Source organism: Oxyura jamaicensis, chromosome 8, assembly GCF_011077185.1.
Source record: "Oxyura jamaicensis isolate SHBP4307 breed ruddy duck chromosome 8, BPBGC_Ojam_1.0, whole genome shotgun sequence".
Classification (NCBI taxonomy): Eukaryota; Metazoa; Chordata; class Aves; order Anseriformes; family Anatidae; genus Oxyura; species Oxyura jamaicensis.
In genome coordinates this window covers 23,129,259-23,156,871 of record NC_048900.1, presented here as the reverse complement: position 1 = coordinate 23,156,871, position 27,613 = coordinate 23,129,259, and the positions used below count along the sequence as shown (strand labels likewise).

General features: G+C 50.9%; 1 protein-coding gene across 8 annotated transcripts; it reads right to left on the bottom strand.

Annotated features, from left to right (window-relative positions):
• Nucleotides 1-1,003: 1,003 nt before the first annotated feature.
• FOXE3 (forkhead box E3) lies at nt 1,004-21,924 on the bottom strand. Of its 8 annotated transcripts, none has more exons than XM_035333759.1 (4): nt 21,811-21,920; nt 21,538-21,698; nt 9,958-10,078; nt 1,004-3,840 (listed from the first exon to the last, which is right to left on the bottom strand). In XM_035333759.1, the coding sequence occupies exon 4, from the start codon at nt 2,527-2,529 to the stop codon at nt 1,351-1,353; it is 1,179 nt and encodes a 392-aa protein (XP_035189650.1). In that variant the 5' UTR covers nt 2,530-3,840; nt 9,958-10,078; nt 21,538-21,698; nt 21,811-21,920; the 3' UTR covers nt 1,004-1,350. The 8 variants fall into 8 exon arrangements, with proteins under 8 accessions (XP_035189650.1, XP_035189652.1, XP_035189651.1 ...); XM_035333761.1 differs by lacking the exons at nt 21,538-21,698; nt 21,811-21,920 and adding exons at nt 18,819-18,918; nt 19,754-19,796; XM_035333760.1 differs by lacking the exons at nt 21,538-21,698; nt 21,811-21,920 and adding exons at nt 18,819-18,918; nt 19,622-19,726.
• Between the last annotated feature and the right edge of the window lie 5,689 nt (nt 21,925-27,613).

Genomic DNA, 27,613 nt, shown 5'->3' with positions numbered 1-27,613 from the left:
GTTTTTACGGCGCACGTGGAATAAAGGAACGAGAAGGCACAAGCGAGAGCTCCCACCACGTGGGTGAAAACCGGGGTTCCCACCCCGACATTGCCCAGCACACAGCTTTTGGACACGGGCAGCAATGAGGGCCGAGATGCTCGGGTCTGCACCACCACCCCGGTGCCAGCCAGCTCCTCCTTAAGGGCTGTGGGAACCCCCAGAGGGTGTTTAAACAAGAAAAGCTGAATCCAGCGAGCGGGCGGGGAATCCTGCCTGGCTGAGCACCCTGGCTGGACGGTCCTATAAATAAAGAGCACCAGGCTGGGCAGTGAACAGATTGGGTTTTTAATCGATTTTGTGCCTAGGAAGGAAAGCTACGATCGCCAAACCTGATGTGCTAAACCGGAGATTTACCTGCAAGGGACTTCTGGGAGGGAAGACACGTTCCCTGCTACACAGACGGAAACCCTCAGGTCCAGTAAGAACAGCGGCTCCCTCGTGATGAAGAGCTTATTGCATCCGTCGCACAGCTCGGCCATGGTTAGTTCCCATTCATTTTTTAAAAAAGTCATAGTAAAATAGCTTTAAAAAGCATCACTAAAAATGTAGGATGAGGTGGTGTCGGACAGCAGCACAAGTCTGACCTCCCCCAGACAGAGGAGCAATGGGTTTCCTCCAGGAAAGGCCTGGCTGGGGCCAGAGGAACAGCAGCACTGGACATGTTGGAAGGAAAAGCTTTATTTAAAAAAGTCCTTTCTAACAATAAAAGTCATTTTTAGAAATAGTAGAAAGAAGTAGTCAGGGTGAGGTTGGTTTTTTTTTCCTACGAGGGAAGGAAAGGGTAAGCATCTTAAATATTCATTTAAAATCCAGTGAATTGCTTTAGTGGTGGTGGTTTTTTGTTTTTTGTTTTTTTGTTTTTTTTTTTTTTTTTTGGTAGCTCATTCCAGTTATGGAGAAGGCAGCCAGGGAAGAGAGGAAAAAGCCCCGTTTTGGGCTGTTTTCTGGTCCCCGGGTCCCACCATGCACCGAGCTCCTGGGCAAGCTCTGCCTCACCCTGGGGTGCTGCAGGGTGCCCTGCTCCACCCAGGTGCAGCCTGGTGAGAAACAGACACCCCCAGGCACGGAGAGCATCACTGCCAGGAGGGAAGACGGCAGCAAAATACATCCCCTTCTCTCCAGTTAAAAATCAGCTGGGAAAGAGAGGAGTTCGGCCCCCGGCACCGTGCACGGGGCTTTGTGCCCGTACGCAGCCAAAGACCAGGTCCCCCCCACCCCTCCCAGCCGATCCCACAACGGGGCGATGTCCGTGTGTCCAGCCGTGCCCACGGCCACCTCGGGGCACCCGTCCGTGCCCCCCCAGCCCCATCACATGTACCGCTCGAGGCCGGCGGGGAAATTGGGCTGCCTGACGTAGGCGTTGCTGGAGCCGAACTGGCCAAGGGGCGACGCAGCAGGGAGCCCCAGGAGCTGCTCGTTGTGCTCGGCGCAGGCTGTGGGGCGCATGGCGGGCAGGGCCAGCCTGTTGGGAGCCCCGTAGAGCTGCGGGCTGCTGGGTGAATAGCTGCCCTGCCCCACAGGCAGGTGGGGAGGCGAGGCAGCGTAGGGGTAAGGCAAGGTGTTGGGGCCAGGCCGGCCCAGCAAGCCAGGGCTGACTGGTTGAGGCTGGAAGCAGGGAGGTTCGGAGGCACCGGTGGAGCAGCTGGGGGCAAGCTCAGCCCCCGATAAACCCAATGAGGGGTGGCCCAGCTCAGCGGGCGGCGAGGGCTGCAGGGCCTGCTGCCCGCTGATGAGGCTGTCGATGCTGAACATCCTGGGGTGCTGCACCTGCGGGGCTGCTCCGGCCCCATAAGGATGGAAAACGGCGCCGGAGAGCTGGGGACCATAGCCGGGCGAGCAGAGGGCGTTGGGGTAGGGCGCAGTGGGCGCCACGGCGCGGGCAGCGGGTGGCGGGGTGAAGGCGCTGGAGTTCTGCATGTAGCCGGGGTAGGTGGTGATGTCGGTGCGCTTGAAGCGCTTCCTTCGGCGCAGGAAGCTGCCGTTGTCGAACATGTCCTCGGCCGCCGGGTCCAGCGTCCAGTAGTTGCCCTTGCCCGGGTGGCCAGGCTCACGGGGGATCTTGACGAAACAGTCGTTGAGGGTGAGGTTGTGGCGGATGCTGTTCTGCCACTTCTTGGGGTTCTCCCGGTAGAAGGGGAAGCGCTCGGTGATGAACTTGTAGATGCCCCCCAGGGTGAGCTTCCTCTCGGCGGCGTTGGCGATAGCCATGGCAATGAGGGCGATGTAGGAGTAGGGGGGCTTGCCCCGCTGCACCGGCCGCTTTCTCCGGCGGCCCCCGGCTGGTGGCGGCGGCTCCTCGGGGGGCAGCGACGGAGGAAGAGGAGCTGGGGGGCTGCCCCCACCGCCCCTCGGCTCCGGCTTCACCGGGGGAGCCTGGCAGGCTGGGGGCGACCCCCGGGGGGGGCCGGGGGAGCCGGGGCTGGCGGCGGGGCTGGGGGCCGGCAGCGTGCACATGCCTCGCAGGCAGGGGAAGCCGGCCGCAGTCATAGACGGCCGGAGGGACGGGGGTAAGGGGGGGGGCACGGGAGAAAGAGCCCCCCCCGAGGGACGGGGGAGAGGGAGGGGAAGGGGAAAGGCGCCGCGGCAGCTCCCGGCGTTGGGGAGCCGGGCCCCGAGCTGCTTTGCAATATATAGGGCGGCCGCCCCCCTGCCCACCCCCGGGGGCGTGCGGAGCCCGGGCCGGCCCAGCCGGGCCCTCCGCTGGAGGGGGGGGAGCCCGGGACCTGTCTCCCACGGGCAAATCCCTCCGGCCCCTCGCTGGGGGTGGCTTTGGCAGCGAGGCCCCAGGGGGAAACCCGCTCCCGAGCGGGCTGCGCGATCCGCCCGGGCGCTCGCTCGGTTTCCAGCTCCGTTTTCCGAGCAGGGGGGAAATTAAACGGAGCCCCGCCGGCCAAACCCAGGGCGAGTTTTATCCCGCGGCCGGCCGCCAGCAGGAGAGCAGGTAAGCCTGCCCCCCGCCCCCCCCGCTGCCCGGATTTCGTTGATTTTTTCCTGGGAAAAGCGCTCCTAGGCGGCCAGGGCGCAGCGATAGAGAGAGCCGGGGCTGCTCTGCCTCACCCCCCCGGTTAGTTACTGTGCAGCCTCCTGGGTAGGGAAACCAAGCTTTTATTTTGTATTTTATTCCCCTGTGGGAGAGTGGAAAGGGATGCGCAGAGCTTGGGGCTGCCCGCAGGTACGAGGGCTGCGAGGCAGGGATGGCATTTTGGGGGCAGACTGGGGAAAGACGGGTCTCTCCATCGCTGAGGCTGAAGGTAGCACTCAGGAAGCCCTGCTGGGTGTCAGATGGTGGCAGGTCTCTTCTGTCCTGCAAGTGGTAAAAATCACAGCCTTCACCTTCGTAACTTGGTTAGAAGTATTTCCAAGAGGAGAGCAGGGCAAAGCCGTTTTCCACAGAGGCAAGTAGATGTGGCTCAGATCGCACCATCATCTTCCTCTCCTTTTTGAGCTATAAAGCCACCAAGCTTTTTAAAATAAGATTCTCCATCCCATCTTCTTTAAGCATCTCCTAGTGGTTTTATTTTACAGTCCAGGCAAAAATTCATTGCCCTGTTTATTTCCCACCGTCACTTGTTCCCACATCTGTTTTTGTCCTTGTTTTAATTCCCTGCAGACATTCCTGGTTCATCTTCTGCCCTCCTCAGGGCTCAGGCAGGGCAGCGTGGGGTCTGGCAGAGCTGTGCTGGTCCAGTCCTGGTCAGCCACTGGGCGTGTTGGGGTAAACTGCCTCAGTTTCCCTTCCACCAAATGAGGACAAGAACAGGGGCAGGGGAAGTATTCAGCGGACAGAACAGTGCCTTTCTCCAGAGTCTGGTTTTTCTTAGAAGGCAGCTCTTCAGCAAGGGAAGCAAACCAAGAGCATGGCAGGGACCCTTCATTCCCCTGGGAGAAGGAGGGGAAATGACAAAGACTCCTACTGCTCCAGGAGCGTGCATTGAATTTGAGCGTGTATGAGTGTTGGGCACTTCATGACCCTCAAGCCTGAGGATCTGGCTTGCCCAGCCACTGGAGAAGGTGAGAACGCCATGAAGGTGAAGGGAGTCACTGAAGACCACTCCATGAAGAACAAAGAAAATTGGCCCCAGGGGCTGGGGTGGGCAAAACCTCCAGCTTTGCAGGTATGAACGTTTTTTTCATGCAGACACAAAAGATTTTTACATATATTGATTTAGCAAGAAGCGGGGTGGGAGGGAAAAAGGTTAAGGGGTGTAAAGGAGGAACAGCTTTTCTCATTTAGTCTTGCAAGCAACCCTATTACTTTTTTTTTTTTTTTTTTTAAGTGGTCTAACCATCAGAAGAACAATGGGAAATGAAAACCCCACACCGGCTGGGTCTGGAGCTACCTGTGACCACACAAAGGGAAGGAGGTCTCATCTGGGCAGCAGGATATGAAGGCTCCCTGGGTGAAGCATTCCTGTTCAGAGGCCCTGCTCCCGTGATTGCTGCACACCCCGGGAGAAGCCCTGGCCCTGTCTCAGTCTCAGGGCTGGCTGAGGCTCTGTGTGCAGCTACTTGAAAGCTGTTGGGAGCATTCAGACAGCTCCCAGCTTCGCAGGGCTAGGAGCCGGGTGGCAGAGTGGTTTTGACAGACGGACAGAGCAGCAGCACAGAGGTGAGCAGGAACCAGACCGAGCCTTACCACTGAACAAGCCAAACCAGACAGACACTAATTCCCACATATGCTTTCTCACTCCAGGCACTCTTTCTGCCCCAGATATTTTACAAAAAGCTGGGAGGTTGTAATAAAAATGGCTACCACAAGCAAGACCTGTTTAAAACAAGGCAATGCAGGAGGAGTAAATCACGTTTGCTAAGTATGTACAAGATTTGCCAGCATCTGCCGCCTTCCACATCGGTTCATCCTGAGCACACAGAACAACTTAAACTGCTCTTTTACCTCCACAAATTACTTCAGAGGATGTGTGAACTTGCTTCTCTCGACTACCTTTGTGTGGTGGCACGTGGCTGCTAGCAGGAGTTTGAGCGCACTTGTCCGTGTGAGCAACAGCAAGGAGAGGGAGCAGCAGTCCCTGGTGCAAACATTGCTGGGTAGCCCAAACCCCCCAGGGTATAATGGGGGTAAGCCAGGAGGGGCTGGTGAGTTTGTGCCTGGCCCTGCTCTGTTGCTTGGCACCGTAACAGGACCCCTAGGGAAGGGGTGAGCCTGCCCCAAAATACCCCAAACACACGCACGTGGATGTCCTTTGCTGGAAGCCACACAGGTACCAGCTGTGCACTTCTCCCAGGCACAAGGAGGAGACGACTACAGCAAGTGAGCACTTCTCATGAGCTAACTCAGTCGCCAGGTATTTGTAGGTAACGGCGCAGCAACACCCAGGCAAAATCATTTCTTCACTAACAGCACAGGTAAAGCATTTACCAAGCTGGGGGCACTTGGGAAAAACTTCTAAAGAATGGAACTTGTAAACCCTTCTTCACCCTCATGGTGAAGTTTTTTTACTCCAACTATTTAAGATTTTCTGCTCAGAATTAAATTTCAAATTAAAACTGAAGTTTTCTTTCAATCCTATGGAAATAAAGGGGGTGAAAGGAAAAAAAAAAAACACAACTGCTTCTTTCTTGTTGTCTGTTTACAAAACAATAATGTTCTTAAGAGAAGTATCTGTTTAAAGTTGAGGGGAAAATGTAAAAGATTCTAAAAGTCTTGAGGCATTGAAAACCATGATCAGGAGCAAAGCTTGGTTTGGAGTTTTAGAGATTTGGCTTCTACAAACTTTGGTGCTTTTATTGTTTGTTGGTTCAAGAGAAACCCCAAGATTTGGGATAATCAATATTAATTTTCCTTTTTCCTGGAAAAAGGAAAATGCCCCAGCTCCATATCTCATGGACAAGACCCAAGCCAAAGAAGGGGACAAGCAGGAGGATGCCCAAACGCTGCACATCAGGGCTCCTAGGCAAGCATTTCACTGCAAAAGTTTCCTTTTCCCTCATCCTTCCATTACCCTCCTGTAACCGCTGGACTGATTAGCTGCAAGCCCAGGCAGACAGGTAAAATCCCACCTTGCTAGCTTGCTGTCGATTCTTTTTCCTCTGTTTAATGCTCCTGCCAGGAATGATTTTATTCACTCCAAACACAATAGCCTTTTCCCTCCCCTTAGGCCAGGAGCACACCGCTGTGGTGGAAAATTTCCCTGTCTTATACCTCCGATCCGATCTGCCTGCAGCCAGCCTGGCAGGTTGGTTTTTTTCACATTGCTTAAAATGCTTTTGAAACAAAAGCCCTTTAATCCCTCCTTGCTGGGCCAGGCACCTCTGTCAGTCGCCTAGTCGTAGTGGAGGAGGAGGGATCTCAGCTGGAGGTGCAGGGAGCCCAGGAGCTGGTGGCTGGAAGCTGGGTAGGACACAGGGGATGGAGCTGGGAGCATTTCCCAGCAAGGGTGCAGAGCTGAAGGCTCATGTCGATGATGATCTGGGGTGGGGGAGAAGAGCAGAGATCCTCCCCCCAGGTCCACACATTTGCCTGGAGAAGGGTCTCCAAGGCCCACAGCGCTGATGGGGAGCCAAGGGCTGGCAGCCAAGCACGATACCTCTGCTGGGCATCCCAAAGCTTTCAAGAGAAGAGGCAAGTCCAGGAGCAAAGCACCTGCCTTTGTGTTCTCCAGGCACCAAGGAGGTGGCCTGGCCACTTCCCAGCCCTCCTGCCCAAAATCCATCTCAGCACGTGTCTGTGCTGGTGCAGAAAATGGCTGGCTGGAGGGCAGACAACGTGGCTCAGGCTGCCTTGGATGCCCTTGAGAGCACTCCACATGTGTCCCGTGACTAAAATTTCGTGCCGTGACTTCGATGTGCATGAAGAGGGTCTCCAGCCACAACAGGCCCGTGTTCATCACATAATTTCCTCATGATAAGGGAAGAGAGATGATTCAGACTCAGATCAGACTGGGCAGGCGTGAATCACAGCATGGTCACACATTGCTCCTAGCCAAAGCTATCCCTGCCCTGTGCCAGCTGGGGCTGGCAGAAGCAAGCCAGAAACCTTTTTATTTTGGGGGCCCACAAAGATTCATTCAGCTCCTTCCCACCTACCACTTCCAAAGCACCTGTGGGCACTGGGGTGCCCACTCCAGCTGAGATGGGAATGTCTGTATCACAGCAGTGTTGCATGCAGGTGGGCAGCTGGCACCAGCACCCAGATCTGGGCTGCTTCTGTCAGCGCCGAGTGCCTGGGGAGAGCTGCTGCGGTTCACCCATCACCTCTAGCTCCGGGGTAGCTGCTCTGGAGGCCCACACCACACCACTTCTGCTCCTGTCCCACTGGGTGACAGGGCCGTGGTGCATATAGCTGCATCCCGACTCACCAGGCTGTGGGCTTTGCTGAATTGCTTCTGCTTGGGTGAGAAACAGGTGATGCCAGCCACCGTCGACTTCTTTGCTGGAGCTTCAAGCTCACCCCTCTTTCTGGTAGCTTTCTGTCATCATGCATGCTGCTCCCCAACCTGCTTTTCCTGATCCCGATCCTCATCCCATGCACTCTGACTCAGGTCACTGCTTTGCCCTGCTGCCATCAGGAAATCCCCTTGGCCCAGGCAGGGTTGGCACCCAGACCAGTCCCGAGGCCTCCTTCCCAGGGCTGCCAATTGTGTTTTCATCACAGGTTTCTCCAAGGGGGAAGGATTTGTTCACATTTCATTGTCCTTCCCTTACGCTGCAGTGGAGGAGGCCTGATTGCAAGGGACAGCGTGAGCACTGCGATCCTCCTCGCACAGCCCAGGGGGCAAAGGCAGAGCTCGCGCTGCTGACGGTGCTGAAAGCAGACAGATGGCAAAAGCTCCCCGGTCCTTTTTAAGCCAGCCTCGAGAATTTGGCTGCCTGAACAACCAGCCCAAGGAGCTTTGGGTCCAGGATTGCCAGGAACACAGCCCAGTGCTGCCCGGACCCCCCAGAGGGGTCTGCACCCTCCTGGGGCAGCAAGGGCAGGCAGCGGGCACAGCAGACGCCAGAGCCATTGCCAAGTGCTCTCACAGGCCACCAGCCGAGAGCTGGCATTGGGCTAATTGCATCAACATTCATTAGGTTACTTACTGCCTGTGCTCCCAAGTGGCTGGAGAGGGACGCCGGCAAGCAGCAACGCGTGCCGTGGCTGCTGCGCCACCTCCCCACGGCTGGTGCCAGGACTTCAGGGAGGCTCTGCCTCCTTCTCTGCTGTTTTTCCCCTCCGTACTCTCCAGTTACCAACTTGGCAGCCCCACGCACAACTGCACTACACCCAGGATAGGACCCCACCAGGGCAACAAGTCACCATTAGCCTCATATCTGGGAGTCTCCCCCTCAAACCATTTAGGGAACAGGATGGGAAAGATTCTCAAGATTTAGGAAACCAGTGGAGAATATTTTTTCAGGTGGAACACCTTTGCTCAGCTACACAGAAGGAACACACCACAACCAGGACGGGTAGACGGCTGCTGGCCATCGCTCAGCAGCATCACTTGGAGAGGAAGGATTGGAAACACAAGAGGATAGCTTGGCTTTACACCCAGGGCTCCAGCACCATGTCTGCTCCCTCCTACCTGCTGCAGCATCATGTTGAAAAGGAAGATAATGTCCACGGCCTGCCTGAAGGTGCATTAACTCATTAACCCCTACAGACAGAGGTACACGCTCGGAGCACGAAGAGCATCACTGCCTGATGCCAGCACCACTGAACGACACCCGAATTCTGGGCAGCCTGGACCAGGACTTTGGGAAGCAGCAGCAGAGCACGGTGAGGCACTGCTGCCAGCCCACACCAAGAGAAAAGCAGCAGCCACATCACCCTGGCCACATCGGCCTGGGTTTCACGTGTCACTGATCAACTCAGGTTTTAATTACGCCCCAATATCCCCCTGTCTCTTGAAACACAAAGCTGTCAGCCAGGCAGCTCCTGCCAGCCCAAGCTTCATAAAAAGCAGCCAGTGACCACGGCAGCCCAACCTTCGAGCCAGATGCTAACAGCTTTGGACAAGTGTGGGATTTTTACACCCCTATCTGCGGGGAAATCTGATGTTTAGTGCCCTGACTGCGAGCAGGTCACCCTTAAACCCCTGAACATCCCAGGCAAAAATAAAAAAAAAAAAAAAAGGAAAAAAGAAAAAAAAAGAAAAAGAAAAAAAAGCAGCGCCGGAGGGGAATTGTACTGGCTCTAATCCCTTCTGCCATTCTGCATATTCATGGAACATTGTCATAACACATCAGCGGGACAAAAGGTCTGTCGGCACCTCCTCCTCATGCCTTTGATAAAGCACGAGACAAATGCTGAGTAAACACTTGGAATCCATTCACTGCCCCATTCTCATCGGGATGAGAAAGTCCTCCTCTTTCTTGCAGGCCCAGAGCTGCTCAGCCTAATAAAGTACGGCCCACGGGCTGTGAAAAGAGAGGCCTATGGATGATGAAAACATGGATTATCTCATTTCACCCTCCTTGTATCAGACCCTGCTCACATTCTGAGTGCACTTGGTCTGACACGCAATTACACACGGAAAAAAAAAATATATAAAAAAAAGCCGGGGGGAGAGGGTATTTGGAGAACAGGGGAACTGTCCATAAAATTTCACAGATGACCTTTCCCTAGTGGGAAACTGATTTGTTCCTGCTCCGTGACCCAGCCCAGCCATCACCAGGACTTTTCACATCAACATCAGCATTTTCCTAAATGACGCAGCTCCGGACAAGAGAAGAGAGAACACCTAAAACGGAGGTTTGCAGGTCACTTCAAGGCCCTGAGAGCCCAGAAAGCCCATGGCATGCTGCCAAACACTCCAGCTGGGGCAGGAGATGTCCCCTGCTTGAAGCCAACCAGCTCCACACCTACACGAGCATGGAGCCACTCCTGCTCTCACCCCACAGGCAGGCAGAGACCAGAGCCACCTCTGCAGATGACCGATAACCCCCAGCAATCAGCAAGGAGGGGTTCCTTACCTTTAGATGTCTTGACCAAGGTTATTCAGGACATCAGTTGCCAAAATCTCCACTATGAGTTTCCAATGCCGACGGCAGCTGCCTCCGTTGCCCAGATTTCTAGAGGCTTGAGCAAAATCTCCTGCAATAAAACCAAAAAAATAGCTTTAATAACCTTAAAAAGGACAAGGAACTGGCTGTTTCAAAAGTAATCATCTGGAAGAGATATTTTCCATTTAAATGCTGTCTTTATTTGGAAGAATACAGGTAATTTTCAATACAAAAGTTATCTTCAGAAATAGTAGATGGGGAATGAACACCATAATACAAATATGCCCACAACAGAAAGCAAGAAACAGGTTATGAATTGCTGTCAAATGATCAAGAAACAACAAACACACTGCTGCGTAATGAGGGTCTCTTCTCTTTTAAAGAAGTGCTTTGTAAACCTGCCCACTCACCGAAGGGTGAGGGAGCTCGTTGTAAATAGCGTATACAACACTTGTGTCTCTGCAAAACCCTCAAGTTCATTGGTCTTGCAAACAACAGGGAAAACAAAAACAAAAGCCAACCTACCAGCAGTTATCCCTTGGCCTGGAACCTTACCCGTGAATGCTGCCATTCAAGTTTTTATGCATTTTACAAGGTGTTTGTTACCAAACACCTCGGAGGACTCGCGAGTCACTCGCTGGAACGGGTTGCGAAGCCCAGAGTCAACAGCTCCCGATGCCATAAGAAGAAATTTGCCAGTGGTGCTATGCCCAGATCCTCCCAGATTACTTAGTCACATAACTCCTGGTCATTTCCAAATGATCTCAGCCGTCCTTGGGAGCTGAGTCTCGGAGCTCAGCGCTGGGCGTTTCTCACTGGCAGAAGGCTCTGGGCAGCTCCTCTGCCTGCCCAGCCAGGGCCCCAGCCTGCAGGGCTTTGGGGCTGTGAATTCGACCACATTGGTGATAAACATGGGGTCAGAGCATGCCAAAATAGCCAGTGACCTCCTTTTTCTCCGGGGATCCACCATCAGGCGTTGCTGCCGTGTGTGGCAAACAAGTCACCCGGGGCTGTGCCCAACCCCAGCTGCCTCGAGGATGCTCGGTACTTTGCAGGGCAGGACACTTCACCTGTCTCACTTCATAAACCAGCAGCATGCGGTCTGGCTCCACCACCCTCAAGAGCTCCCAGCCCCAGGAAGGGTCAGAATTTGACCCTTAAGATCAATGGGGATTTATTTATTTTTTATTTTCCATCCATCGAGGCAGGTTTGGTACCTGCCACGTCCTGTCAGCCGCGCTGGGGTTAGCGCATCAAGCCTTAAATCGACAACGTTCCTCTGAAAACCCGATAAGTAATTGGGGGATCTGCTAATAGGGCTTGTCAAAATCAATTGGGGTTAAACACCTTTAGCTACAATAACAGCCACCTGACCCCGGGCTCCAGAAACCGCTGCTCGGAGGAACCCCGGGGGGTTACTCCTGGCTTCCCACTGCTTTGGGGCAGATAAAAGAGCAGACGATGCAGGGCTGGGTAATCTGTTCAGCCTGGTGCACCGACGTGACAGCTCCCAGAGTTTCTGCAGAGCTGATCCCTGCTGGGAATTGCGCTCAGGGGGAGGAATCTGCCCGACCAGATCTGGGCGACCAGAGTTTTCTTAAATTCAATTGCCTGAAGGAGAAGGCAAATAGCATTTAAGCGGAGGAAAGTGCCTTAAAACCACATCATTGATACAATGGTGATACAGCCCACTCTGCTGACGCCTGAAATGATAATATTTTTTTTCTTAAATAAATAGCTGAGCACAGCAAGCCCAGCCCCCCGGCGCAGGGAGGCTGCAGCAGCCGCGCTGCCGAAGAGCTCGGGCTCACTGCCGAGGGTGGCCAGCTCCGGACAGACAGACAGCGGTGCCCATCCCGTGCTGAGCACCTCAGATCCCCCAGGGAGTCCCACAGCACAAGGGAAGTGTTTTCAAACTCGCAGCTCCCTGCAGCCCACACATCAGATCCGCTGTGCTCGGGCTCCTGCCCGCGGCTCCAGCAGCGCTGGCTGCAGGGCTGGATGAACCAAGGAGGGTGACGGCTCCTGGATAAACCAGCACAGCTCAGGCATCCCAGAAAGATGGAATAAAAGGGTTTGTTCTGGCTTTAAAGGGTTCTACATGGATTTATGGGACACCAGGACACCTGCACTGTCACCAGCGATCGGCTCCAGGTTTCCCCTCTGGGTCTCGCTGAGCCCAACACCAGCCAGCACCTGAAGCTTCTTCTGTGGGGTCCCAGCAGAGGAGGTTGAGATTTTGGGGGATCCTGTAGGGGAACCACACAGCCAGAATGTAAATCTGCAGGAGATCTGCTTGTGACAACCCACACCGCAGCTCCGGGAAGCCCAGTGTGTGGTTTCCAACACTTTCCCACCCTCCTGGAGCATCACCATGCCCCAGCCTCTGACGCACAGGAACAGCCACCTCCCTGCACACTTCACAAGGATAACCATCACCCATGAGTTCTCTGGTATCTACTGCATGTCAGAGGCACAAACATCCCTACAGGATGAGCAGTGGTATGGATTCAGCCCAAAGAGCAGCTGAGGAGAACGCGGGGAAGAGCAGGGACATGGCTTCCGCAAGGACATGGGCAAAAGCAGCACTCGTTCCTCCCCAGGGATGGGATGCAGCTTCAACTACCCATGCACACTGAGGGCTGTTAGTGGTCTACCAGCCCAAAGAAAGAAAATCAAGTGCTCTCCCCACATCCCTGATCATCTCCACTGCAGCCCAAGGATGCTTCTGGTCTGCACGGAGCAGCACTGGAGGCTGCAGGGCAGATGAAACCAATCTGCTGGGATGGCTTCCTTCCCTGGATGAAATCCAAGGGGACCCTAAACTGCCCCTTTCACTTGGGCTCTTTTTTTTCCCACCAAAAAACCCAAGAGATATTAAACAAAGGAAACTCAGAGTGAGCTGAAAGACTCCGCATGGCTCTCCTCTAGCCCTACCCTCAGAAGCCCAATTTCTGAGGCAAGCCTAAAACAACTGTCATCGGCCGGGGGGCGCCTTGTCCCGTGGAGCAGCGGCTGGTGCCACCAAGGAGGCATTCAGTCTAAATTAACTCTAGCCCTAATACCTGAGCAAACATTTTCAGCTCGAGACTTAATATCCCTGGACATGTCTGCTGTCTCCCAGGTGAATCCCCAGATAAACAAGGTCAGCTCAGCTCTAATGCGGCCGTAAAAGGCTGTCAGTCAGCCCAGGGGGTCTGCTCACAAGGTCAAAGGAGTTCTGAAAGGCGCTGGGGCCAGCCCCGCCCTGCCACTCATTTTAAGTGCAGGAAGGTTTGTTTTCTCCTTACAATGTCAGGTATCCCAAATTTAGGATTAGATGTCAGCCACCACAACGCTGCTCTTTCAAAAGCAATAAGAAAATAAACACGTGCACACACATATCCCCGGCAAAGAAACCTGCCCTTCGGTGGGTCCCACACACTGTGTTCCTGGCACAAAAGACCCCAAAAGCAGCATCCCTCAGCCAAAATGCATGCTTACAGTACCTCCACCAGAATAATCCACTGCTGAAAAGCCACTCTGTGTGGGGAGGCAGGGCGCTGCACCAGCCTGCCTTGGGGCACGTGTGAAACAAAAGGATCATCTCCCAAACCCACCGGCAGCCACTGCTATTTCAGCACAGGGACCGGTTTCCCTCTCTGCATCCTTTCTCCCAGTTAAATTCTCCCCATTTTTGAGCAGGTGATGCTCTGGGAACAAGGGCTGAACCAAGCTGCCCCCCATCATCCATCACAAGCTCACCTGAGTTTTGGCCCCCAGTCACCTCCTGCATTAACTGGCTTGGCCCTCCACCTTCCTGACAGCTGGAAGCAGCACAGGTCAGTCTGCAGCCCTTTTGGGGTGGAACCGATATTGTTATTTAACAGCCCTCCTCCTCTCCCTGCGTGTTTAGCTTTCTTAAGGGATTTTTGGCTACTCCCAGCAGCCCCTTGCATCACAGCCAGGGGAGCGGGGCAGGTTGCCCGCTGCGTGACCAGCTGCCCATGGGACCTCCTAGGAGCCGGTGGCACCGGGCGGTGTCAAACCAGACCCACGGAAATGTGATATGAGAAAGTCTCTGGATCCATCTAAGCAATGCTTTACAGACAAAAAACATAAATAAGTGGAGGTGAATGCACAGGAGAATCCAACCCCCACATTGCCTTACGCTGGGCCCACACGGCGGTGCCTGCAGCGAAGAGCAGGGGGTTTTCAGCCTCTTTTGGGAGGGAAGGATGGGGAGCAGGAGCTGCCCTGGCCCCTTGGAAATAAAGAGAAATACAAATGAGCTCCTTGGAGGGGGAATTATTTGACTATACACAAAGAGGTGAACCTGAAGAGACTTGTGCCAGGAATTCCTGCAGCGAGACAGGCTGCTGACTGACAGCAGCACCCTCCCTCCACGGCAGGCAGTGCAGCAGAGAGCAGGAGAGATATAATCTTCTCCATACCTAACGTCCCCATGCACTGGGAGAGGTGTGGGGTCCCCATCCTCAGCCTGCTGTTCAGCTTGCCTTGTCGTGCTCTGGCCATCTAGACTAATGGACCAGGTGGACTTTGCTGCAGCATCGCAAAAATATTCAACCTCCAGCCCCACCAGAAGTGTGCAGCCCTAAGCAACCTCAGCAGGGGTGCCCCAAGCCCCACAGAGGACCCAGCCCATGGCACTAAAGAGGCAGGTAACCTCTGCCTCTTTGAGGCCTGCATCTTTGCTCCCCAAGGTTGTCACAACAGCCTCTACACCTGCAGAGCATCTCTAGGTTTTGCTCCCAAGTGGCTATTTTAACACAGCACACGCACAACTGGGGAAAGCATCTCAGCCACCAAGTGATTTATGGGGAGAAATCATCCAAGTGGCTGAATATTCAGGTGTGATTGTACAAAGCCATGGCTCTCACATCAAACCAGATTAAGGAATTGCCATCCTGTAGGCCTGCAGCAGCCCCAGATGGGATCAGTTTCTAACCTGGACCACGTGGTTATTCAGCTAACCACACAGCCTGATAAAACAGTCACAACTGCACAGAATAGGGGATGGCAAACTGGCATAGCTGGAAGCAGCTGGGCCAGGAATGGCTTTTTTCAGCCAGAACGAGTGAATTGCCATTGTATTTAAACAAAACTGAGCTGACACCATCGGCTGCCTGTCCTGGAACAAACTTCCCAAGTGATATCTCCTGGTGAAAGAAACCTCCAGAAAGCAAACAGATGACAAAGTCTGATTGAACACTAGGGATGACAATCCCTCATAGGCAAGGCTACAGCATTTCCCAGGAAGCTTCTCCTCTGTGCTGCCCATCACAGGAACATTCCAGAGCCAGTTAATAATATCCCAAGTCACCACCACCACCCCCAAAAAGAAAAATAAAAAATAAAATTTGAGGCAAATAAATCATTTCAAAACAAAGAAAAAAGTCACTGTCCTTAAACATCCTCAATATTTCAAACTTAACTTCGTTTCGACATTCTTAAAACAGCGTTTTTTCAACAATTAAACCATTAATCTTTTTCAGATCCATTCAGGACCCTATCTAGATACATTTATCTGCCTGAGCTCAAAGCCAAGGAGCAAGCAGGCATTTCTTTTTCCTGCTCCTAGAAGACAATACTGTCACAGTGTTCGCTGCAACTTCCCTCCCAAGCTATGAATGCATTCAGACATTAGGCTTTCCTCACATTGCAACTAAGCCTAAAATATGATTCTCAGTTTCATCCCATGACATCATGCTCTCAAGATCCCCCCAAAACCCACCCATCTAACTAAAAATCACTTCTCACTGAGGGCTGTGAGAAATTCTCTCTCCCAGGCTGCCCCAGAGAGGTCTCAGGAGCTGCTGCCACCAGCTCCCTGCTCTGCTGGGGATGGCCACATCCACTGCAGGCCAGGAACAGCCCTCCCAGCCACCTGCTTTTCATCCTAATTTTAAGGTTAAACTGTTTTTGAAGTCTACAGGGTGATAGTCTGCCAGGCACTTGGATGCAGGGGCTGAGTTGGACGCATGCCCGTCTCTATGCCCCTGGGCTTGGCAATGGTAACCTCTCCCACTGCCTCATCCCTGCTTGTCCATCAGAGCCCTTACTCATTCCAACAGCATCTTACATGTAGTGGCGGCTCCTTACTCGCCTCTCCTCACTTCTCCACTCTTCGTGAATTTCGGCTGAACTAAGATCCCCTCTCCAGCAAAGGCACTGGAGCTCATCCTGACACACTGCAGCGGTAGGGAAGCTTTGGCCAAGGACCAATCCCTTCCCTTTCCCAAAAGATGTCATCCCCATCCCAGAGCATAGCGTGATGGATGTTTTCACCACTATCAACAAATGCAACACACAATGCAACACAAATGTGCTCACAGTTTAGAGAGCGTGTTCCTCCCCTCCCCTTCTGCCTTGCCTGCTGGAATGCAGAGATGGCCAACAACTATTAAACACATCAATATAAATGTTAGTAGATTGCTTCTAATAGGAAACAAAAATGTTTTGAGCAAAGCTAATTGCCGGGAAATAAGGTCGTTCCAATATTTCAGCGGGGGGTTATAAATCTCTTGGTTCCTGCCTCCTCCCAGCGTTAAGGTTTTACAGATGTTGCTGTCAGAAGGAGAAGAATGATTTCAGATGCTTGCTTCCACTTCACATTTAAAAAAATAAATAAATAAATAAAAATGACATGCATGCAGCAAATTGCATGGCGAATTTTCTTTCTTCAAGGAAAACACCCAAATCACAGCAAACAAATTATAGAAAATCTGCATCGGGACTGCTAAAATCCTGTAATGGTACAAAATGCTCAACACATCAACAACTGTCAAACTTTAACACATAATTCAACTCGGCCAGTCGCATTGACTAACAGAATTCTTCTTCCAGCCCTCTGCTTCTTCTCACCCCTCTCCCCCAGCAAGTCTGTGCTGGGGACACAGAGGGACCCAGCCCCACGGGGAGGTCAGGAACCAGTCCTGGTCTTCCTGGGCTGGAAGAAGAGGAGAAGACACTGGGCAGCCATGGAAGAGAGCTTTTTTTTTTTTTTTTTTTTTTTTTTTTTTTAAACACCAATCTAGATCCACATCAAAATGTTTGAGAGGACAGAGAGAAGGAAGAAGTCTTACAAGGAAGATTAGAGAAGAAGAGACAGCGGCCATCTTTGCACAGGCTGCCCAGGGGAGCTAACAATTTGCTTGTCACCCGTTGGCCCCATTCACCAAAGGGTTCGCCCGGCACCCTTCCCCCTCACCCTTCCCACAGAAAGGCCATTGAGCTCCTGGGAGCCCCAAAGAGCCCAGAGCAGGCTCCAGTCAAGCGAGGACCTGAGCAGGCCTCAGAGGCCCGGGCCCAGCCCGGCAGGAGCCACGTTGGCTCGCGTTGTAGCAGAGACGTGCACATAAGAACCCACTGATTTGCTTGGCTTCAGCTCCCTAAAGCTCCTTTTGACACCACTGGGTGCTACTGCCAGACGCTGCAGTATGTTAATGTGACCTTTATCCCAGCCCAACACAATCCTTTCATTCTCTTTTAATTTGGCTTACCTGGAACTTCTCAACACCACCCGAAGGGCAGAAGGGCTCTGCCCCCTTCCCATGTCCTCCACCTGCCCTGGGGCTCAGGGACACCTCTCTGAGGCACCAGGCTTGCCCCAAACACGCCTAACACAAGCCAAAAGGCCAGGACATCTCACAAGAGGCACACTTTATTTTTCCAATGCAGCAGAAGCTGTGCCTCCCCTGCTGAGACGCCTGGAGCCAGCTCTGAAGACCGTGGGCCTGTTCCACATTTACACTATTTTTCCTCAAGCTCAGAGATCGCTGCCGAGCTATCTCTCATCCTGCTTTTGGCACCTTCTTATATTTTAAGCTGCAGTCATACCCTCCAAACCCCACATCCAGGGAAGGGAGCATTCAGTTCAGCTCCCTTTGCAATCTCAGGACAGCAGCATGACTTCCCTGACCATGGCAGGGTTACTGCTTGGATCTGATTTCAACAAAACCCATATGGCACCCTTAAAAAAAAAAAAAAATAAACCAAGCCAGAAATAACTAGCTGGGACAGGAGAGCTGATGTCCAGCATTTTCCTTATTTAAGTGGAGGGAATGAGCAGAGGGAATCAAGTCTCCCAGAAGACGAGCACGGGTGAAGGAACAGGCCCGTGCCCACCTTATTGTTCCTGGCACAGGGCTGAGCTGTGGCAAGGCAGAGGCCACACGGGGCCCACGTAGCTGTGTTCCTCAGTCCCTGCCACGCAGCTGAGGGCTGCCTTTCTGTCAGCTGCACCTGGGACTGAGAGTTGTGTTTGGAAGAGAAAGATGCCAGGACAGCCCAAGGCCAGACGGGGCCCTTCAAGGGCAGATGCCAGCACAGGGTCCCCGCAGAGCAGCTTAGCCCCTGGGAAGCCCAGGCCCCATGCCAGGGCTCCACAGAGAAACCACAGGGCTGCCAGGTGTGCACCCCAGGGTGCCCGTTTCAGGATGGCTCCTTGGCCCCGACCATAAATACCAGCCCCGACCGCGCGGTCCCCAGCAGCTCGCTGCGTTCTTCCAGCGGCCGTGCCAAGACAAGCCGACGTGAGGCTCCGTAATCGGCAGTTTGTTGGTCCCCTGGGGCCAGTGAAAGCCCAGATTAGACTTTACAGCTGACTCAAATACACAAGCAACCAGGATCTGCTCGGGCCACAAGCGACTGTGGAATGATTTAGGAGATGGGCCCTTGGAGCTGCCAATTATTTATCTCGTTGATGACTCAGACAAGCAGTTTTACTGGCCAAGCCATGGGGAAACACATATGGAACTAATCAGGTCACGCTGAAAAGAAAAGATCAAATTAATATAAAATAAATTGAACGACGCACACGATAGCAAAACCTGATTTTTCCTTCCAAATAGGCATAATATCTAAAGACTTTCTTGTTGCTTATTATTCCTTTTGCTTTTAAAAGGCAACACATGGCAGCAGAAGTCCTTTCTGCAAGCACAACAGAACATAATCTCTTCACAAAGAGAAGCAATGGCTGTTTATTCAGCAGGTCCCTTCTAGTTACGACATCGCCATCAAAAAATCAGAATGTCACTGAGAGAAACAATAAACCAAGGCAATTTTGTTATTATCCCAGAAATACACCAACTTCGGTGTTAAACCAAGACAAACACGTGTTGATGAGCAGGCTTTGCACTAACAGGTACCCTGAGCTGTTGCCTGTTAAGTAGCCTAAGGAGGAGATGAGATGCTTTGGTAGTTTAAGGTTAACTGAGAGATTTGGGGTCCCCTCCCTTTCATGCCCCAGGACACCTTGGTGCCCTTGGGAAAGTCACTTCATCTCAACCACCAGGAGCTGGATACCAAAGTCCTACAGAGATGCAATATTTGGGATCTCCTGGGCTTTGGGACTACCTCACTGCACAGCAAGGTCTGGAACCCTCTGCTCACCCAGCCAGGTGAGCATATACAGATTAATTTTTATTTTATTTTATTTTATTTTTAAATCACAGGTTTTGCTGAAATCCCCTTTCCTGACAGACGTCACCACTCCTTGTGATGCTGTCCCAGAGACTCCTGCCTACATCACTGCCTCCTCCCTGGCACACAGCCCCCGATAACATCAAGACAAGGCTGCTCTGTCCTCCCTGGGCCAGCAAACCAGATTTTCTGAGTGACCTGCCCAGGTCACCTCTCATCAGCCTCATTGCTCTTCCTCTCCACAAGTCGCCAGGTATTGTCTGGAGCCAGACAGTCCCCCCCCCTCCTCATTTTCACCAAAATCCTGACCGCATCAATACTGGAGCCATCCGTTTCCACACACCCTCCAGGGATTTAACCCCCCCCTTAAGGCATCACCTCACCCTTCCATCCTGCCCTTCCTGTTTGTGTTTTCTTCCCCACCACTGCCCTTTGATTGATTTGTTTAAAGACATCAAGTGGGCCATGGTCTGAGGCCAAAAAAGACCAGTGCAGCTCCGCAGGTAGAGGTCACAGCTGCAAGAGTTTATTTCATCCCTGGCAGAGGGCTTACCCCACCTGAGATGCACAGCTTGCATCACAGCAACCCAGTGCTCTCGGACACGCCACTGCTGGCCCACCCCGGTGATCTTCCTAGCAGCTGAGCTTTTATTACTTGTGATGAGTATTTTGAGCAGTTTCACAGCTGTGTTTCCTATCAGAGAGGAGCAAGAGACCAGTTTCCACCACCATCCAGCCTGCAGCAATGCTCTTGCCCAGGGGGTGAGGGGTGACCTCAGGGCTCCACCTGCCCACGGAGCAAGGGGGGTGACCTACAGTGGACTCAACGGGCATATTCGCAGAGCTACAGCCTCTCCTACCTCCCCTGCTTCCACTACAACAACCCTCTCATGGGGAATGTGCCTTCACCTGAATCATAAAGCAGAGGAGACCAGGCCAATACCAAAGACAGTGGGAGAGAACACACCTTAAAATAGAGCAATGACCTCATGCAGATTCCCAGAGACTTTTTGCTTTTATTAAGCACGAGAGACAAGCAGCATTCAGGCCGACTTAAAAGATTGAGCAGCATGATGACAGCTCCCATTTCAGGGGAGAAAGGCGAGGGAGAGGGGATTTGGATCCAGACTAAATCCTTGCGGCAGGTACCCATCAGCACGCACCCAAAGGTCACGCAGGGGAGGCAGCTCCTTTAAATATTAGGACAGCTTGGGGCTTTTTTCACTTTTGGAAACATTTTTTTTTTTTTTTTTTTTTGGCTGTGCTTCACCCCTGAAGACCTCATGGGATGCCTGCAGCATCACCTCTAAAGGAGCAGGTTTTGGGACTGCTGGTGTCTAAACATGCAGGCAGAGCTGTGCACGGCCCAGAAGAGGGTTCCATGTCACCCCTACAATGCACAGCTCAGTACTGCCAGCCTGCTGGTGCCCTGTCCCCACGTGTACCCCTGCTTCCCACTTGCTGTGCCTGCCTACCACAGGTGCCACCTAACAGTGTCCTGGGAAGTGTTCCCAGGTAGGGCGCAACAAGGGGAATGGAGCTGTAGGGAGTCGGTTTGGTTTTGTGTTGCGCTGGTTTTGGGTTCCCTCTCCCCTTTTAAGTGAAGCTCCTAAAATAAGAGATGACATGGAAATCTGAGTCTGCTTTAAAAATAAATAAATAAAAACAACTTTTCTACTCCTTGTGGTTATTGGACAGAAACAAACAAACCAGAAAAAAAGAGGGGAGGGGGGAATCAGAAAGCAAAGACAACACCAAGCCCCAGCTGATTTCTAACCTAATTTTGTGTTCTCACAATGCCTGGCAGGCTTCTCGGTCACGCAGGCTTTGTGGCATTGGAGTTCCCTCAAGTGCCACCAAGCTCCTCAGCCAGCCGGGGGCTTTGGGGCACTCACTGCTTGGGGAAGAGGAGCCCCAGGCAGCATAGGCAGCCCATACCCACTGCAGATCTCTGCCTTAACGGACCCAAGTTTTATACTCCCACAAAACCCAACAAAACACAAGGAAAGAACTCAGCCATCCCTTCCTGGCACTGCATAACCACCTTGCCTCTGCACAACCCAGCAGCACTAAGAGCTTCACCCATGAGCAAAGCAAAGCAGTGATAACCAAACCCAGAGCGCTCACCTCTGCTTCTTCCCTAGATCCCAAAGCCCAGGCTGCAGGAACGGCCTGACCCTGCCCTGCCAGGACACCAAATCCTGGCTTCCCATTTGCAGTTTCACACCATTTTCAGGGAAACCTGTTAACAAGTCCCTGTCCTCACCACAGAGCCCTGGGCACCTGAGCTGGTTTCCCTGCCAGAACCAATTACAGCAATTAGCAGCTCATCAGGGTTTCCCTGCCCTTGCACCGAGGACTGTCACCTGTTGTTTTTTTTTTTTTTTCCAAAGATCTTACCCTTTTGTGGCCCTTCAGCATCTCTTTGACTGTTTTGGGTGGCTCTCACCTCCCCACTTTTATCCCTTTCTTTTCCCCAGAGCTCAGACTTTTATGGGACTGTGCAGTTCAGAGAGGGGACAGCAGGAGAGATAAGGCAGGAGTTAATTAATTGCTCATGATGGAGAAGTGACAACAAAGCTCATTAAGGTTCTTAATATGCCTGCTGTCTACTGTGGTTAGCTGCTGTGGTGACCCCGTGCGTACTCAGATGGCAGAAACCTACCTGCTTTCCCCCCAGGACTCAAAATCTGCCTTCCTCTCGGTAATTTCTGTCACACTGACAGTTAATGGATGAGTCATTTTTCAACTAATTTTCAAAATGAAGGTTATCACCTTTTCTTATTGCTGTTAAGGTCATTTGTGCCTTATTTTAATTAAGTGATGTTCTTATTAATTTTTAAAAACACGTGTTATCTGAAGCATAATATCTAGCTTTTTATTCTGCAGCAGAGGTGGACACAATACTGAGAGATGTCACATCCCATAAGGGGAAGGAGAATCCCAAGCTGGTTTTGGTTCTGACCCTGCCTGCAATTGCATCAACTTGTTCTCGAGGCAATTCTCTTCCAACACGAAGCAGTGTCCTAAGAACACTGCACTGACAGGTCCTAAAGCACGGGTCCTAAAGCAGGCTCATCCTGAAACTGCAGCGTGGGGCAGCGATGGCAGGATGGTCAGCAGGTCCTGAGCTATTCTGTAAGGAGCAAACTAACCCGCACATCCCCATCAGAGCCCTTTGGAAGGAATGATAGAATGGATGGGCATCTAGATTTTGCCAATAACTATCAATCAACAGCCAAAACAGTGCAGGTATTGGCTGTGTAGCTACACGTTTTCCTCTAAAATTGCCCCGTGGAAGGGAACCAGGTGCCTACCACTCAGCTTTTCCCAGCAGCTTCACCTCAGGTGCTCCCCGTGCCAGCCCAGGCCGGCTCTCACTTCGGAGAGAAGTCTCTCCTTCACCGCGGGATGGAAGCACCAGGAACACACAGCTCCCGGGGCACCAGATATGTGACTCCTTTGCTCATGGAAAGACCTCGCCCAAGCCAAGCTCGAGAAGTTGTCTAGTTGGTTCAGGACGGGAATGACAAACCTATCGCAAACGTAGTGGCACAGAACATCCGCAGTAATTAAATTGGCACCGTCTAGTTTTTCTCATTACATTCAATTAAATAAACTGACATAAAAGCCTGATGTTCATTGTTGCCAAGTTACAAATATAGCAGATCTCTCTGCAACAAAAAGATATCCCAAAATATGTTTCCTTACGGGATCTTTTTTCCAAGATACACTATTAGAGAAAGAAGAAAAAAAAAAAAAAAAAAAAAAAAGCTTTTTAAGAAAACTAGGTCTTTCAATGCACGGGGAATACTGCGCAGCCCATGAACGACACTTGCAATCCGCGTCCTCTTCTCGGCGAACCTTGCACCCCTCCTTGCGGCACATTTAAGCAATTGCCTCGCGAGCACAATCCCACCCCAGGAGGCTGTGGGGGCGCTTCCCAAAACAGCAAAGCTAAACGCCCGAGACAGGCTTTCACGTCTGGCTCCAAGCATCGTCTTCTCCAGGTTGTGAACGTCTACGAGCTGGAGATATAAACAACTCTCCCTCTCACTAAGAGTCAAATATAAGCATGTTTCAAACATAATTAAACTGGAGGGTGTAGATGTGTGTGACACATTGGAACAGTTAAACTACCCAATCTTAATGTTTGTTTAAAGGTTACTTTTGGATGAAAGCTGGTTATAGAATAAATAACAGATGCTGAAGGCATCCATTATGTATTTTTGCAATTAGCAGAAAATCTTGGTACTTTTCTTAAAGAACATACATAATTTTGTGGGATGTTTATTGCTGGAAGCAATCTGCTCTTGCTGGCAGGAACAGCATCCAAAAGCCCAGGGAAGCTTCACAAGAAGTCACACATGGTGAGCCAAATGCAGTGCTTGCTTCAGGAACAGCATTTCAAATGCCGAGCTCTATGGCACAAAGAAGCGGTCAAATGCACTTTCTTTCCGCAGAAAATTTTAAATGAAAAAGAATACGGTAAAATTATCCCCGTGTCTATTTTCCATGGACATTCTGATTAGCCAGCAAAAATGTGGCTGCTGACTACACTTTCATTTGAGAAATGCATCCAGGATGTTTCATGACATCGTTGTCTCCTGTGCCCAAGGGCTCCTCTAACGGTCCAGCAACCATCTCCCCTCTTGGGGTAGGGAGGTGCTTTGCTGCTGGGAAAATTTGTCCATCTAGGATGAGTGGCCTGGAAAGAAAAATGGAAGTAGACAAGCCACTACACCACCCAGAGAACATCTCCCTCCCAAAGGAAATGTGTGTGTGGAGTAGGAGGTGGGGCCAGCAGCTGAACTTTGTTCTGTGCCAGTCCTCCCCTGAAAAAAGGCACTGATGATTCCCATCATAGCAAACATAACCACAGGAGGTATTCAGATGACAAGAGGTATTTGGGTTAGAACATATCATTGGAATATTTGGTAATCACAGTGGGGGACTTCAGCTGGATCTCGCTTCGAAGACAACAGTGGCAATGCCCTAAGCAGCAACCTGAAGAGACAGCTCCACGCTCAGTCAGCAAAGAGGCCACCACACGTCAGATACATCCTCCAAGTACCTTGACAGTTTCTGGTAGTCCCTGAAGGCCCCCATGATAAATTGAGCTTCATTCCTAAGACTTGATCCAATTGAGAAGTTATCCCAAAATACCTTTTCATATCTCATAGCACTAAATGAAAATGTGTGCTGAGCACAGAAGTTGAGCTTTGTGCAAGTGGATCCACTTCATAAGATACCACTTCCATATACCATCGTATATCATCATACTTACCCGGAGAGTTGCCCAGCAATCCTGCAGTCTCTGCTGTCTCTTACCATAAAGGAACTGCATTGTGCTAAAAAGCCCTCCAGAATAAAACAGATAATATCTTTTGGGATGGCGCCTTGCATTTTCCAAGAGTTGTCTCGCTGCAGCGGGCTATTACATGAAACTAAACCAAACCCTCCTATTTGTAAATTAGAAAGAAAAAGCACAACTCAAACTGTTATTTGGTTTAGTATTGAATGTTTTGCACAGTACTTAAGGAGCATTTTAGACAAAAGCAAGCTTTCTGCCAAATATTTGAGGGGGAAGAGAAAATTTCTCTTTTGCTGTCTGGATACAGTTATAAACCAGGATGACAAAATAGCCTGGCACCGCTGCTTGCAGTGAAACAAACTGTGCATCTAGCTCTTCACAAGAATGGCTCAATGTCTTCATTCTGCCCATTTTAGCTTCTATAACTTTACCCCGAGGACAAATTTCTGCCCCTGTAACTCCTGAAATTCAAGGTGGCAGAGAACAAGTGGAGACAGCCAACTTCTAGGCAGGGAGTGCATTTGTATGCATTTCTATCCCGCATAATTGTGAAAAGATGAGCTAGAGTAAATCCAAGCATTGCTGCCGCACAGAACAGATAGGTATCTAAAGCTGGAGTCTGATTAGTGAAGCAGAATTGACTGAGCTTCCTTAAGTATCTTTACTCTCCTCCTCAATCATCTCACTTGCTCCCATCTAAGCATGACAGTTCAACGCTAGTTCAGTGTCTACTGATTGAGGATTTTTTTCATGCAACTGCTGCTAAGCCTCTGCTGAAGCAAGACAGGCACATCTGATCTCATGGGTGAGAAGAGCACAGGTACTACAAAGATTTTATATAGTTAAAAAATAGCACAACATGCTTTATTATCAGTTTTGTAACAGATTATGTACCAAGCTCACTGGCAGAAACAGCAGTAGGCTGACGGTACTTAAAGATTTTGCTTCTTTTGCAAGGAACAGAGATATTGGTAAGAGCACCCCTTCGCCATCCCAAAGAGTATCTGCAATTCAGAAAGGTAAGGAAAAGACATTAAAAGGCAGAAAGCAAAGAGGATAGAGAATACTTCAGCTGAGCAGATTAACAGACTCAATAAAGACATCTATTGTTACCAACAAATGCTTTACAGACCACAGGCTGAAAACCACCATCTTAAACTAAGCAATCCATGAAAAATAGCTGAGAGCAGCAGGATTAAATTCGTCTATGCTCCCGTATCTCCACTGAAAGATTTGTAAAGGTCTGCAGATCAGAAGAGGGCGAGAGCTGCTGCTCTATGAAATCCAAAGTCTTAATATTTTTGTTGCTGTCTCCTTTGTTACCCGATTAGCTGCATCATCTTTGCATCGTCTTGCAGTTTTCACTATTAGCCAGCCGTTACTCTGGGGATCTTCAGACTACAGCAAGCACACAGCCCCACGCGACCAGCCTTGAAGCGCTGCACCTCGAAGGAATAATCTGCTCTGCTCTTCTTCAGCGTGTCAGCCCCACCTGAGCAGAAGGCCAACCGAGCAGCCACAGATCGCAGCTTTCAAAAACATCTGCTTCACAACAGGGAGCGAACTGGTACTGAACTTCAAACTAAGCAGAAAAGTAACCCACCAAGCTGTAACTTTCCTAACTGCTGGCAGCTTCGAAACTGCCAACAGATAACGACAGTTGGCAGCTCCAGCCTGATTTTTTTTTCCCCCTCATTTTAACTCTCCCATTCTCAGTTCAGCCTGGGCAGCAGCACACGGATTTCCCTGCTGTTTTGCATAAGATCTTGGAATTCCCTCACAAACCACCTCTTTTTATTAAGGACAAATGTTGTCAGTGGGGAACATCTTATACTGTGGCGATCCTTTACTCCATGCTTGCAGTCTTCTTTACACCAGCCTCTTCGGCCCCACTCCCCTGACAAATCAGCAGCTTTCTGGCAGGGATTTTCAGTTCAACTCTCCTACCTATGGGAGAGGAAAGCTTGCTTTGGGACAAGCTACCAGAGTCTTACCCTTGTTGGTCTGTCACCTAGGAGACTCCACATCTTCAGAGTAGGCTTTCAGCAACAGTTTTTAAAATAACATTTGGTTACAGTTTTACCAGCAGAAAGATACCTACACTGCTGGAAAATTCCCTGCTTTTCCCGTTCCTTTCAGGCCAGCTGTGCAAATCTTTCCAGAGTAAGGTTTCAAGTTCAACATGTTGTTTATTGGAAACCTCCATGTGAATAAACAACTAATTTGTGACAAACCTCTCTGTGAAATATGAAGACTCGCAGTTTTTCTTGTTTGTATTCTAAATACATATATGCTCCGCCAATCCTGGTTCCACCGATATCCAAAACAGCTTTCAGTTTTGTCTGTCCTGAAGGGCAATCATGACCAGTGTCCAAAAGCAAGTTCTCAACTGATGCATCTAGACTAAAGTACCCTAAATGGAAGAAAAGCTCCTTTAAGAACACAACCTCCAGCAAAGCACAGACTTGTGATGCAGAGTAGCAGAAAAGCATCCAAGAAGTCAGTGATTGAGCAAGGAAGCATGGGAAATCAAAAAAAAAAAAATCTCTAACAGTAGCTACACAAGAGGATCAGGTTTCCTGGTCCACTTCCCAAGTCCCATTTCTTTCACAGACATTCCAAACGAATTACTACTGCAGAAGTATAAGAATGCAGTAACTTGACAAACCTATATAATCAAGAAAAGGTCAAGAAATCAAGAAAGATTAGGCAAATGCCTGAGGAGTTCTCATGTCTTCAGGACTTCAGTTTTGATGCTGAAAGCTGAATCTTTATAGACATCTGTGTGTGTTTGTCCATGCAAGATACACGAAGCATACACATAGATTAGCATTGTTATAAGGGATGTTTTCATAAATATGTACAGTGAAATTAAGCCAAGCACTCCTA

What these genes read in the sequence shown, in the direction of transcription:
- FOXE3 (XM_035333766.1), bottom strand. Translation starts at nt 2,529, where the DNA reads ATGACTGCGGCCGGCTTCCCCTGCCTGCGAGGCATGTGCACGCTGCCG.